General features: G+C 42.6%; 2 protein-coding genes across 2 annotated transcripts; both read right to left on the bottom strand.

Annotated features, from left to right (window-relative positions):
• Nucleotides 1-321: 321 nt before the first annotated feature.
• Nucleotides 322-8,502, bottom strand: slc30a5 (solute carrier family 30 member 5). The gene is made up of 16 exons (XM_068573950.1): nt 7,973-8,502; nt 7,452-7,574; nt 7,285-7,351; nt 6,902-6,987; nt 6,636-6,723; nt 6,408-6,495; nt 6,225-6,301; nt 5,948-6,118; nt 5,565-5,853; nt 5,150-5,358; nt 4,199-4,356; nt 3,985-4,114; nt 2,288-2,555; nt 1,695-1,921; nt 785-913; nt 322-604 (listed from the first exon to the last, which is right to left on the bottom strand). The coding sequence occupies exons 1-16, from the start codon at nt 8,041-8,043 to the stop codon at nt 434-436; spliced, it is 2,352 nt and encodes a 783-aa protein (XP_068430051.1). The 5' UTR covers nt 8,044-8,502; the 3' UTR covers nt 322-433.
• Nucleotides 8,503-9,116: 614 nt separating this feature from the next.
• Nucleotides 9,117-13,985, bottom strand: LOC137784138 (annexin A1-like). Its single transcript, XM_068574591.1, has 11 exons — nt 13,891-13,985; nt 13,430-13,535; nt 13,108-13,202; nt 12,248-12,361; nt 11,959-12,049; nt 11,557-11,693; nt 11,123-11,216; nt 10,493-10,588; nt 10,001-10,059; nt 9,458-9,580; nt 9,117-9,301 (listed from the first exon to the last, which is right to left on the bottom strand). Exons 1-11 carry the CDS (start codon nt 13,957-13,959, stop codon nt 9,245-9,247), a joined length of 1,041 nt encoding a protein of 346 aa, XP_068430692.1. The 5' UTR covers nt 13,960-13,985; the 3' UTR covers nt 9,117-9,244.
• Nucleotides 13,986-14,486: the final 501 nt, after the last annotated feature.

Raw genomic sequence — 14,486 nt, forward strand, 5'->3', positions numbered from 1 at the left:
TACAAGGTTTTTAATAAAAATGAAAACTGGATTTTGTCAAAACTCCCCAGGGAGCTGTAATTAATGTATCCAGATGGTTTTAGGCCGACAGGGTAGGAAGTGTCAACTAACATCTCCAGTTGTGTCCCAGATGTCCCTGAGAAAGTCAAAATACATTTCTCCTGAAGCATTACATAAGCAGTCAAACAGATGAAGAGTTGTCTGTTTCCACTTTAAGCTTTGCGACAACCAAAAGGCATTTCCACTGTGAAAATGACAAATGCAAATAAGACAGTCAGTTAAATACTGAATACTTGTTCAAACACAAAGAAAACACAAAGATAAAACCAATATATTCAGATTTATTTCAAACCACATACATACATATACTGTACATTTCAATGAAAAAAAATAAAAAGGGACAGACGGTTTGATTTGGTCCAACAGATGGTCGTTACATGATGCACGTCCCGTCTTTCAGGTATTTAATGGACTCCATCTGCTGCGTCATTGCCAGGACTTCGTGAAATCCTGTACTGAGTCCAGACATGTGCTGGAAGTATGCCTCCTTCTCCACCTGCACCGACAGGTTATTCACCCCGGCGTCTTTCAAAATGGCCGTCACCTTCGCACCGGGGGGGGGGGGGAACACAGACCAATCAGAACGGTCAATATTCACAGCGGTCAGCCTCGAGGATTCATCCTCAAGGGCGCATGAACATATCAATTACTGTTCAATAACAGACTCAGATCAAGGAGAACTGGTGTTTGCTGGGATGATGACGCGTAGTCTGCGTGTACCGACCTGCTGAATGATCCTCTGCTCCACCGCGTCTGCCATGATCTGGAGGTGGATGGTGCCCGCGATCATGTTGGCCGAATGCCTCCAGAAATGAGGGTCTCTGAACGACAAAACGCCTTCGATCTTCTCAATCTGAAACAGGAGTCAGAAATATTAACGCCACGAAAAACTATTTTAACACCGGCTGATCATAGTTTTTACTGTCGTCAAGGCCAATGATGATGCACAAAAACCTATTGGAATTTAGATGAGTAAAACCAAAATATATATATATATATATATATATATATATATATATATATATATATATATATATATATATATATATATATATATATATATATATATATATATATATATATATATATATATATATATAAAGAGTACCTCCACAAAAGCGTCATTATCCTCTTATTGAACAACAAAATGTTACGATCCAATGATTAAAATAGTGCAGATAGATAGATAGATAGATAGATAGATAGATAGATAGATAGATAGATAGATAGATAGATAGATACTTTACAGAATAGAAAATAGCAGGATTTTCTGGATCTCCACTAAAAACAAAAACTTTCCTCCAAATTAAATTAAGCGGTCAACAATCAAACAAGCAGTATTCGAAACACACAACCTCATTTGTGGAGTTAAAAAGCGTGTCATACTATTGATGTCCCATCTTAAACTGAAGAGCTAAAGCAATAAAACTAAACCACTTGATTTCTCTCAGTGGAAGGTTTTTGAGAGCGTCATCCATCGTCTCTCCACCCACCCACCCACACACACACACAATTAAGTGAAACAGAAAACAGATTTCCCCCAAAACATCTGCATACAATTAGTTTGGTGGGCAGCTCCACCATCATCTTTAAAGGACACGGCAGTAACTTTGCCGTTGGCATGTGCGACTCACCTTCTCCAGCGCGCAGTTCAGTTCCTTCTCGTTTTCCGGGGGGCCTCGTAGCAGCAGAACCTCGCAGGCGTCCTTCAGCAGAGGGATGACGCTGAGGAAAATAAGGATGGCGATGAAGAGCGAGCAAATGGGGTCGGCGATCAGCCAGCCGAACTGACGGATGAGGATGGTGGAGATGATCACACCGACGCTGCCCAACGTGTCAGCCAGGACGTGGAGGTAAACACCTGGAAGGGAGAAAAACTATTTGAGAATTGTATCTTCACATTACTTTTAATTTAGCCGACGCTTTTATCCAAAGCAACTTACAAAAAGTGCATTCAACCGTGAGTACAAACTCAGAACAACAAGAATTAGGAAAGTACACATTTTTCAATAAAGTAAAACTAAAAAGTGCCATCAAGAAGTGCCATTTAAGTGCTACTAAAGTGCTACTACTGCGCTACCTTCCTTAATCAAGGTGTAGCTGAAAAAAAAGATGTGTTTTTAGTTTGCGACGGAAGATGTAGAGACTTTCTGCTGTCCTGCTGTCCTCTGGCTACAACTTTCATTTTACAACATTTTCTTTGAGTTCATTAAACGGAAACACACACCTCTCATGTTTGCATTCATGCCTCCGCCTCCTCCTCCACCCCCGGAGCCATGGGCGTGGCCGTGTCCGCCGTGTCCATGCCCGCCGTGACTGTGGCCGTGCCCTCCGTGAGAGTGGCCGTGACCCCCGTGGCTGTGCTCGCTGTGGGAGTGGCCGTGGTGCGAGCTGCCGTGGTCATTTGACGAGCAGCTTTTGCCACCGTGGGAGTGAGCGTGACTGAAAGCGCAGATGCCCACCAGGTTGACCAGTAAGCCTCCCACAGACACCGGCTGCAGGAGACACAGAAACAAAAACACAGAGAGTGACGTCTGGCTACTTGATAAATCACCATTTGATGACACAGAATCTGTACACACACACACACACACACACACACACACACACACACACACACACACACACACACACACACACACACACACACACACACACACACACACACACACACACACACACACACACACACACACACACACACACACACACACACACAACTTGTCCTGATAGCTGGCTGTTTATATTCGTGTTTGAATGTTTTTATTGAGGTGGCCATTAATAGGGTGGTTGGATGAAGTTGAAAATGAAATGCATTTCCTGATACTCTGAGGGCAATGTCTGCTGGACATCCCAGTCTGTTTGATATGATTATCAACATCTAAGACCATAACACGTTTCAATCGTTGTGTTTTCATTGACAGGGCTTTCCTTTGCTTTCCTTCTCGTTTTATCTGGGCTCTGGAGGTAAGGAGACTAACGTCTACAAGGCCTGTGACCACTGGGCAGCTTCAGATGTATGACACTTGAATACTATTAGCAATTAATTCTTAAAGGGCTTCTCATCAGTAATTAAATACAGCCTCTCAACATCCAATAAAACATTGGAATTTGTGAGAGAAAGACATTTTAATATTTTAGCTCCTCAGGTGGCTCATACAGTTCCCAAAATGCAACTAGATAGGGAGTGTTTAATGAAAATATTCAGTCTGGTAAATGCTCATTTCTTTGAAGCTCCACACCGCTTGTAGCACAGGCTTTCGACTGGAGGTATCCCTGATGGCATTACTCATGTTTTTCATTCATTTTCAAACTTTTCATGTGCCAAATTGGTAAAGTTATTCTATTAGGAGAAGAAATTATGCCGGCTGTGTTTGCGTGACCTTATAAAGTAAATGTTGTCTTCACAATGTAATAGCTATAGAATAATGAAACCATCAGCATTGAGATTGATTCCCCACAGTTCTTGAAAAATAAAAAGGCACCATTTACTCCACAAAAGAAGTGCTTCTACCAATGCACAACCAAAACAGAAAGAGGACAACGCTTTTGTTTACCCCGTGTGCTATTGGCAGCTATTAGCAGGGAGCGGCAATGGTGGACAGTGGTACAACCTGAGTCATTTGTATTGCTATATTACTGTGTTGTTGATCAAGAGCGACCCGCGGACAATCACTCGATGGAGAGAGCTGCATGACATGAGAGTTCAACTGAACTTCTTTCTACTAGATCAGTGAGTAACAAAACCTGCCTACTTAACAATAATACCCATTGGCAACACTGGGGGAGGTGAGGGCAGGTTGCCTATTGCCCCTCTAATACTGAAGTGTCCAATGTGATTGTATAAGGGGAGCACAGTGTATGAGCAGATATTAAATGAAAAGGCAAAGCCTATACATTAAGTGGTCGATGCAGTTTACTCACAGTCAGCATGTCTGTGTTTATATTCGGAGGATCCAACACACGGGAGACTGACTCAACGAAGACAAAGAAAGCGATGACCATCAGGAACAGGCCATTGATGAATCCAGAAAGTATTTCCACGCGACCATACCTGCAGAAAAAGTCCATGTTTTAAATCCAGCTGAATTATAAAATGCTCTCCATTTTTCCAGTGTCTCCAAATGTTCCCGGTTACCCGTAGGAGAAGATCCTGGTGGCTTTCCAGCGCGTCATGAGGGCAGCAAACAAGCCGAGGACTAAAGCGGAGCAGTCAAACAGCATGTGGAAGCCGTCAGAGATCAGTCCCAGGCTGTTGGTCCAAACCCCATAAAAGAGCTCCACGAAGGTGAACGCCTGAAACACGCAGAGCAGCAAACAGAGTCAGACCCAACTCGAACCACCAAACCCAAGTCTTAGAGATATTCTTTAAAAACAATTCAGAAGTAACAATTTTAAATATTTTATAATTGTTCTATAATTATATTTGTTTTAAATGTGTCAACCCTATGTCTCAAAGCCACCTCGACGCTTCAAGAAGGCTTCATTTGACTGAAAATGTGTATATTCCTTTGTCAGAAACCATCAAATTTAAATGTGTAATTAAAAAGAATGTCAGTCTAATATAATCAACTGTGTGATTTTAGAGCGTGAGGTCCTCTACAGGCAATTACAACCTCAAGAAGCCTAAAACCTAAATAAATACAGAGACATATCCTCATTGTTCTAAATGACAGCTGCAATGTTACTTTGAGTTGAAAACATCCAACACAACTACCGCCAAGATGTTGGAGGTGAGCAGGAGCCATTTGTAGGGAATATCCTTCTGACATTATTATCAATCTCTATTGAAGACATATTGTTGACATTAGTAAACTTTAGAAACTCAGAATTAGTTGTCATGACTTTGCTATTGTGGTTTTTTCTGTATACTGAACCTCTAATAATAACTCACATGCTTTGTATAGATTATGTATTGTATTAATTCTTATTTTAAAAATAAATTTGTAATCTACAAATATCCCTGGCAAATCAATTATCTATGTGGCTAATTTTCAAGAGTTTTAGTAAATTCCCCACTCCCGATGATATTCTGGTTCTTTCGTGTGACGGTCAGTTGTGAGCGTTTTCTTCCTGACGCAGTGCGTACCAGGTTGAGACACAGGAAGTAGAAGATCTGTCTGGAATCGTATTCCTCCAGGATCTGTTTCAGGGAATCTTTGATGAACCTCGGGAGGGACTGCGATGTGTGCTGCAGGGCGTCACCCATGAAATTGTATAGAGGGGTCCCTTCAGGCGAGTAACCCACCAGGGTGCCCTTCTGACCTTTCTTTGACGGAGACGAGAGAATACTGGAGGCTGCAGACAAAAGATGAGGGAGGAGAAGAGATACAGATTCAGCATTATAACACGAGGCATTCGTTTAACTTTTTCATTGAGAATGGTGACCAACAGAGAGATACATAAATATCCATAAATGCTCTGCCAGTGCTGCTGGGCATGGACACCCAAAGTCATCACAGAGGATCTGAGATGAGGTGCTGACTCCCACAGCCTTTACTTACACATGATGAAGAAGATGGCGCTGACTATGACTCCTCCCGAGAGCACATGCTCCGTGCTGACTTGTTGAGGCGGTTTGCTCATGGAGCGTAGCTGGTCGGTTAGCGGGTGGGTCCAAAAGTTGGCCAGCAGCAGGGCGCTGAGGAAGAGGGCAATGGCGCCGTAGCGGGCGCATCTCGGCGTCTCCATCTTCGTGTTGCAGATGGCCTCCACATAAAACTCCAGGATCATTACGGAGAGGATGATCATCCCAAACGGCAGGATGAGAGACGACCACGAGTCCACTTTACTCTGAGTGACAGATGAAGTTAACAGACATTGTTTCAATGAATTCACAGTGTGGCGGCATGGAGCTGAAGAAGGTACACATGGTCTCTGCACTCACTTCTGTGGTCAATGAGAGCACTATGACCCAGGGGAGCAGCACAACGGCCGAAACCAGGTTGTCAAGAGCATAGAGGCGTTTCGCACCACCAATTTCCACTGACAGTTTTCTGGAGGCCGTGTGGAAGCCCACCTTCAGGCACAGGGAGGCCACCAGCAGCACAACACCTCCCTGAAGGGAAGAAGGAGAGAGGAATTTCATGTAGAAAGCTAAAATTAATAATTTACTGAGCAACTGTGAGCAGCACCAAAGATAAACGTATGAGCGTTTCGCTTACTTTATGATCTGCAACCCCTAAAAATGCAATGGCCGTATAAAGGAAATGAGTGAGCGCGCTGTCATGATGTCCCTCGGCTGGTTTGGAGAAGAGTCAAGGTGAATAAAATAACAACAGAGGTTTATAATGAACTCAAACAGATCCGGCCAGTAACTGATGCCCTCCATGAGGAGCAAAGGATACGGTGCTCCGCCATCTTTGCCATGAGATCGTCGTTGTCAAAGAGGAGGAGGCAGATCACAGCGATGATGAAGAGAGCAGTGCCTCTGGTCTGCATGAAGTCGTAAAGTCAGCCAAAACCAACAGAAATGCATTTCACATATTTCTACCACAGCGATGTAATAACCTGAGGCAGCATACACACTGCAACACAGGCATTTACATTTCACATTTGAACTTGTGGCCTCCTACCTTGGAAGGCCCTCCTCCCGAGCTTGTGAACAGGACGCCAAGGAGAGCAATGACCACCACATCACTGTGCTCAAAAAGCAACAATGTCCTGTAAAAAAATAAAAACAGAGACACGTTTTAACCACACCCTAAACACGACAAAATGTGCATGAGCACACGCACAAAAAGACATTAAAAAAAGACTTAAAACCAGACAAATATGCTCACATGCATGCAACACGCTATGTAAAACGTACTCTTAACAGACTTTCATGTTGACATTTTACCTGAGGGGTCCGCAGAGCGTCAGGCCAAAGAAGCCCAGAAGAGATATGATACAGCTGAAAACAGCATGCTTTAGTAACTTTATCCACTAAAAAAAACAGATTTGAAAAGAAAACGGATTATTGTATTTCAGTGGCAATAGTTAAGAAGTCAGTCCTGGTTGATGTAGACTTTATATTTAAGATAAAAGAAAGGAATTGTCAGATTGGTACAGTCACTTTACAAAAAAGCGTTGATGAAATGTATTTTTCTTCCATAAAGCCCAATGTTTAAAGTGTTTACCTTGAATATTATGTTGAATGAAGCGGAAGTGGCAGATGAAACTATGTGCAACAGAGGAAAAGAGCTGAATAGACAGATAGAAGAGCAAACAAATTGAACAAACCTGTCTTTTTGAGATGCCTTTGCCCGAGGAGAAAGGCTTTTGAAAGAAAAGCAGAATAACAGCACTCCTGGAAAAAGAGAAAATGTCCATGATGAATAAAAAACTGCTGCTATAATAATACATAACAAGTGTAAGTTCAATAATATGGCAAGCAGGTAAGTACGTACCCTAATTTCAGTATAAAGATGAACTGGACAATGTGAACAACTTTTAGGATATCATAAGATTCAAAGATCCCAAGAGCCTTGAGGACCTTCGTGACAACCAGTAGGACTATGTACCTGGTTAACCTGAGGGAGAAACAAACAAGACATTATTAGCATAGGAGGAGAAAAAAGTGTTTCACTCCACTTAACTTTGTGTTTTTTCGCACATTACATTTTGTCAGCATCTGAAATTGATGTTTTCCCCCCTGTTTCATATGATTGTAAATGTAATGAATTTTTGAGTTTGGACACAACAAGCAACTGACCCACGTCATCGTTTATCAGCTACTTAGTTGACACACCAGTCATTAGACGCATCCCTCATTTAGTTTCAGTCGGTGCTATATCAAAAGACTATTACATGGACCACGACTGCAGTGGTCTGACGTATTATCAATACTTTATTTAATGTCCAGAAAGCATAAAGTAATAACTCTGACCGGGTGGATGAAAGGACTGAAGATCAACAGACAGACACGTACCTAGAATTGGGCACTTCGACCATGCCCAGTTTGCCCCCGGACAGGACGTTGCTGCTGTATTTGTCTTCCATGTTCAGGCACCTGAAGTCGACCAGTTTAAGTCGAGTTGTAGTATTTATGTCCCCACTATCTGAACCATCACTGTCAGCAATGAAATCAACCCACAGACCAGTTAACGTCACCGGTGAAGAATACGGCCCCGCTCCGCCTGGCTCTTATTCATTCTTCCGTTTAAACCTAACTCCGTTTCCAAATTAAACAATACACCGACATAAACCTGAAGTCAGTTGACAGCTTCCTTTGCCTTTATCCGGTTAGCCAGCTAGCTAACCATCTGGCAGCCAGTCGAGGCAGACTGAACCCAAAGTTTGTAGCTTCAACGCGCTCGTGCCTGTTCGGTGACCAGCACGCGCTCTCCTGGTTAAAGATGGACAACTAACGAGTCCTTCTTTGAGCTAGACCCAACAACTGTTAAGAGTCTACAACGAAAAGATAAAACCTCCAAGCTGGCCAAAAAGCCACAGCGGCACTTCCGGACACGGTAAACAAAGTCCACGTCACGTGCGTTCATCGTTCGTGAGCGTCACTGCTGCGCAGTTTGGGTTTTCTGCGCCGAGGATGACGACGCTGGTAGAAAGCGACACAAGAGTTGTTGAATATAAACGATGTACCTGACTTTAACTTTTTTTATAACAATATTGAGAAAGTTGGCAGTCTTCAAGCATGATATCTGTTGTCTTTCGTTTCAATATTGGCAAGTAAAAAAAAAGACAAAAAACAAATGGAATGACAAAAAAAAAAAAGATACCAGGTCCAAAATATGAGATACTGAGCCATGAGTTTTATTTGGAATTACTGTACTTAGAATATCGACTAGTGTCTCATCATTTTGTCAACAGGTTGTCAAAACAGTCAACATTTTACATATTGTTTCATATTTTTGGCTTTCACTAAATTATTTCGGAGTATCCCGTAATCTTTACTTAATTCCTCCTCAATTCCTCGTATCCTAACTCCTATTTCCTGGTAACAATTACCTAAAGATTACATTTGGGGTCTCATACTTTTGGTTTACACAACAACACATGAAAGCAAAAAGAGAACCAGACAGAACATGTATGAGATAGTTTTTTTAATTGTTGGTTGGATTACATTAATTAAATCAATAACAGAGATTGGTCACGGTATTCAGAATAATCTTTTAAAGATGCGAGATTCCAGTGGCATCCAGTGGACAAACTGGCCTCCAGTCCTCGACAAGTGGTCAGAATTTCAGTGAGGTCCACACAGTCCGAGCAGGATCGCCTCGTAATGTCCTTTAGTGTCTTCCTGTGAAACAGAGACAAATATGTGCTCAGCAGTAATACATTGATACTACAGTATGCCATTATATTTGTTTCTGGACTGTCTGAGTGACAATATATTTAAACATAAAGGCAGCCAGCCGTTTTGGTAAATTCAAATATTTCATAGGTATGTCATTACCACTATGTGGTCCTGTAAGCTGGCATCATACATGGCCCTGTATTCCTGCACAATCTTCTTCAGGTCGACTTCCGAGCGGCTCACCAGCACCCTGATCAGTGTGTCGTCACATGTGCCGTGACCCTGAGAGAACAGAGCAAAAGTTGGTCCGCTAAACAGGTAGAAAGCGTGCAAATCTCCGTACTCTGCTTATTCTACACACGGTGTGTTCGTGTTCAACATTTTGTGGAACCAATCAAGACGGTTGAGCAGTGTTTTCCAGAAGTTGACAATATTTATGGTGACCATGCAGACCACTAACATCTAACATTTGAGACTGAGCTGCAAAGCAGGGATTCATTCACAAGCTAATGTATAATTCGTAAAGTCACTTTTCGCATATACACAAGCAAAACTTAAAAGGAACACAGCATTCATAGCAGAATGTTAGACACACACACACACACACACACACACACCACACACACACACACACACACACACACACACACACACACACATATGCACATATGGTGGGAAAGAGATGGACATATTCGCACACACCTTCATGGCCAGATGGAGCTTCTCTGCGAAGAAAGCTGACTTGTTCCAGGAACATTTCACTGGATGTGGAAAATACATACAAAAAGGAATTCTCAGTGAAAATATGCAGCGTGCAGATGCTGCTGTGTGTTCGAGAGTCTACAGCGTTTCTTTATTTACTCTCATGAGCTTCATGTGTGAGATCATGATGTGCCACATGCTGGAGACGGGGATGTGCAGCCAGTAACATAAAGACTGGGTATGTCCTGTTCGTTTCATGTACTTTTCCTCACTTGTTGTGCTTGCTCAGCTGGAAATCATTTAGTTCACTTGGTCATTTCAATGTTTTGTTGCACCCCTTTGTCCTTTGTTTGTCCAGTACTTCGTATCATTTCATTTTTAGCTTTAAATAAAATCTTCATAATGGTGTATGAACATCACAGCCTGTAGTCGTGTTAACAGCTTCTCCATACAAACATCGAATCCGGAAAGAAATGAAGAAAACCTCCGTACCAATGTCAACCAGACAGTCCTCAATGTCTCCCTTCAGCTCCATGTCCAGGGCTTTGGGCAACGAGACGTCGCTGACAGAGGCGTAGTGCTGGAATGCTAGCAGGGGAACATTAATACAACAGGTATTTAGGAGAAAATGAGCTACTTGTCAGACAGAAAGCAGACGTCTCTCTTTTTCGTAACAACATGAGATCATTGCATGTGCCCCAAACATCCCAACAAGCATTGATCTGAAATACGGAGCATCGTCTTATTGAAAGCCTTCATTTGATACATACATATAAACAACTTTTTCTATGTCCCTTCCAATGAGTGAACCTGGACACCATGGATGATGAGGATAAAGTAGTTCAACAAATAATTGTTTGAGAAAACTCGTTTGGCTTACTTTGCTCCATACTGTTTCTACACTGCTGGGTGTGTTCCACCTGGTAGCTCACAGACTGTGGTTCCTCCTGTTTTTCCAGGTGTGTGTGTGTGTGTGTGTGTGTGTGTGTGTGTGTGTGTGTGTGTGTGTGTGTGTGTGTGTGTGTGTGTGTGTGTGTGTGTGTGTGTTTGTACTCTTTGAAATAAAGGTATTTGGCAGATTAAGCCTCTGATGAATCAGCCTAACACATTTCCAGCACTCACTCTTTGCGAGCTGCAGCGCGTTCCGCATGGTCAGGATGTCGATGAAGGCCGAAACATCGGTTCCTTTGGTATTCTCACCGGCCTCAAACAGAATCTACAGGCAGAAAACAGGAGCACGCTGTTACAAGATAATATCATTCTCTGCAAAACCTTTCAAGTCAGACAATGTTCTATATTTTTCTTACTCAACAACGGATCCTACATGTATTGTGCGTATCAAAGCCTGATCCTTGTCCTCTGTGCTACAGAGCTTCACTGTTGTTAAAGACACATCAATGAGCCTCACTGTTTCCCTGGGTGACATGCTCCATCATTACCATGAGCACACACAACATGGTCAGCTGTTTAGTGAAATTACTGCATCTTGTGTGAAAAGGAAGATTTTGTGGACACGCTGAATAACGCCAGGCTTGTCGTGTAGAAGTAGGTTTTACCTCCGCGTCCTTTCGGGCCTGATTCGTGTCGACCTCATTGCTCTCGTCTTTGTTTGCTTTCAACATGGCAAGAAGGGCCAAGGTGAAGTCCCCGCTGGTTTCATCCTTAATGACTTCCTCCAGCTCTGTTTCGTACTCTGAGGGACAAACAACATTTTAGCACAAGAGAAAACAGACTTTGGGACACAGTCTGACTGCTGTAGTTAGATCTGTTGTCCAGAGGCCTGCAATCCTCATGACTGGGTGATAACAGGTGATGCACTTTCAAAGAATCCCGTGTTGTTTTACTGCTGGGTGAACCAGAGACACTAAAGAGTATCTGGGATGTTACGTACAATGTAAAAATGCTCAGAATGTTCATCAGAAATAAATAACACAGTGACTGCATTGAATGGGCCAGACCTTCTTTGAAGACCTTCTTAATCTCTCGAATCTCTTGGTTTGATCTTGTAGCCAGAATCTCCACCAGGACGTCTTCGTCTGTGCCGAAACCCTGTCAGTATAGCGTGGCTGAATTAAAAACATTTTATTTTGTGTTACAGAACTCTTTAAACACAATAACAACTTGAGCGCTATAGGGAAACTGACAAGTAACACATGTGCCGACAACCAAAATGAAAAGTAACATTAAAGAGTGAGATTTGGAAGTGATTGATGACGCTGATGAATAGTGCACAAACTGCTGAGTTACCTTCATGGCCTTCCTGAGCAGGTAGGCGTCAAAGTGAACCGAATCCATGAGCAGGGCCAGAGATATGTCCTCTAGATCTGACCTGAGAACAGACTTCAGAGCTTTATCCAGCCTCTGCAAGACACAGGGAACAGTAACAAGACAGCATGAGGGTACTTTTCAAAACAGACTATGCCATTATGTGTGTGTGTGCGCTTGTTGTTGTTGTTTTCTGTGAGATTACACCATTTTCCACAGTGTTTTTTTTTTTTTTAAACTACCAGTCTAAAAGACTATATGAGTTTTGATGACCACTGTTGCCACAAGTAGTCATTTTCTTAAGGTTCTCGAGGCGGTTGCTTTCAAAGCGTCAGCGAGCTGAAGACAATGTTTACTTTTATGGTGAAACCAGTTAAACGGTTCTGTTGTACATAAATAACTATTGAAAAATTGCTAGTTAGACACCATGATACTGGTCGTACGAGCAGCAAAGCCCTGCAGTGTATTGACTTCTAACAATTTAAACAAGTGACATAAGCTTTCTTTAGGTGGAACTAAGGAGAAGAATGAAGAATGAAACAAAGGAACTCTCAAATAAAACAATTTATACAACGTAAACCAAGCAGTTTCATATAAGGAACTAAGAACTGCACAAGCAGTGCGGGTTTGAACGCAGTGGATCTGGGCTGAATGACTTGTTGCCGCCACATCATTTGACCTCATTTGTTTTGCAAATCCCTAAAAGCTGAAACCCCTTTACATTGTGAGGTCAGAGGAAGTCTTTGCTGGACATTTCATGTGCCATCAGTACGTCTCCAGACCAGTAATATTCATTTGGCCATACTGGACTCTTATCTTCAATGATGAAAAGAACCGCTCACCTTCCCAGTGGACGCTTCATAAACCACTTTGATCTTCTGTCTCTGCTCGTTGCTCCTCTTCAACAGGACTGCAATGATCACGTCCTCGTCCACTCCTGTGAGGAACAGTTATACTTTAGCTTACTTTCTTCGGAGACTTTAAAAAAACTACCCAAGTACATTCAAATTATGCAAAAGCAGAAGAGCAGCTTGACTTGGGTGAAAAGTCACTCAGAGAGGAAACATGAACATGCCGAGTTATTCAACTTCAATCCTTCACATACACCATGTGCAAAGACATTTCACCCAACTTTTAAAAGCCGACATGAGTGAGCACACCCACCTTTACAGTCAATGGCGCTCTGAAGAGTGGCGGCGTCTTGGCTGGCACTAAAGTTTGGATACGGGACGACTGTTCCATAGTACTTAGGCTTCGGTTTACCCTTCACCTTGAGCGACAGACAGGAATACAAACGTCTCACTCACTCATGGCAGTTGCAAACCATTCAGAAGTTACAAATTATTTTCATAGTTTAGTCAGGAAAGACGGAGGAGAGGACCAGAAGGGGACAACGAGCGGAGTAGCCGGGCTTCACGGAGCTAGAGACAGTAAGTCATCTTACATGAACAAACAATAGGATTCAAAGGGAATCCAAATAGTCAAGTTCAAGCACCGAAGAGTTTCACTAACTTCCAAATATCTGTAAAATACACGTTGAAGACTGGAGGGCTGTCATGTTGAACCCAAACCCAACAGGTGTACTCTCCTCTTGACCAGTTGTTCTCTGGTGATCTGATACTCACTTTAACGGTGTCATCGTCAGGGTCGGTTTTACGAATGACATCGTTGAAGAATTTCTTGAAGAAGGACATGTTTCCTTGGCTGTAAAGTGATTACCAGAAACACAGCCAAAAAATATTTCTGTGGAGGTGGTGAAGGAGGGGGGGGGGGGGGGGGAAGAATAAAGAAAGGAAAATCAAGAATTAAAAGTGGATTTAAATAAGCATAAAAAATGCTAAAAAAAACACTCACCTGTGCTAATGCAGACGGTCTTGTATGAAGATCTCAGGTGTAAGGCTCGGTATTCAAACCTGCTCTGCAGTGGCTCCACCCATGCCTGCACAGATGATTTTCAGGTTTATTTTCACCTGCAAAGCCTCAGCCAATCGTCTGCCACCTCTCAAGAGACAACATTCCTGCCAGGTGACAAGAGGTTCGGTCGCTTCTGACAGGTCCGGTGACTCTTCTGTACGGACTTGTGTTGGAGATTTGTGAGCACTTCACCCTTTAATAAAACAAAGCATCAATCACACAAATACACACACAGAGGGAGCAGTGATCAAGTTGACTTGTAACACATATTTTAAAGGAGCTAGTGAGAAGAAAACACTCCTGAATA

Source organism: Clinocottus analis, unplaced genomic scaffold (genome assembly GCF_023055335.1).
Source record: "Clinocottus analis isolate CAN_PGR_092001 unplaced genomic scaffold, fCliAna1.0.p SCAF_13, whole genome shotgun sequence".
Lineage (NCBI taxonomy): Eukaryota > Metazoa > Chordata > Actinopteri > Perciformes > Cottidae > Clinocottus > Clinocottus analis.

What these genes read in the sequence shown, in the direction of transcription:
- LOC137784138 (XM_068574591.1), bottom strand. Translation starts at nt 13,959, where the DNA reads ATGTCCTTCTTCAAGAAATTCTTCAACGATGTCATTCGTAAAACCGAC. An exon ending in AGGCCCGAAAGGACGCGGAG is followed by an intron (nt 11,217 to 11,556) that starts GTAAAACCTACT and finishes TTCTGCCTGTAG; the next exon opens with ATTCTGTTTGAGGCCGGTGA. An exon ending in GCTTACAGGACCACATAGTG is followed by an intron (nt 9,302 to 9,457) that starts GTAATGACATAC and finishes TCTGTTTCACAG; the next exon opens with GAAGACACTAAAGGACATTA.
- slc30a5 (XM_068573950.1), bottom strand. Translation starts at nt 8,043, where the DNA reads ATGGAAGACAAATACAGCAGCAACGTCCTGTCCGGGGGCAAACTGGGC. An exon ending in TAGGGGTTGCAGATCATAAA is followed by an intron (nt 6,119 to 6,224) that starts GTAAGCGAAACG and finishes TCTTCCCTTCAG; the next exon opens with GGAGGTGTTGTGCTGCTGGT. An exon ending in TGCTCTCATTGACCACAGAA is followed by an intron (nt 5,854 to 5,947) that starts GTGAGTGCAGAG and finishes TCTGTCACTCAG; the next exon opens with AGTAAAGTGGACTCGTGGTC.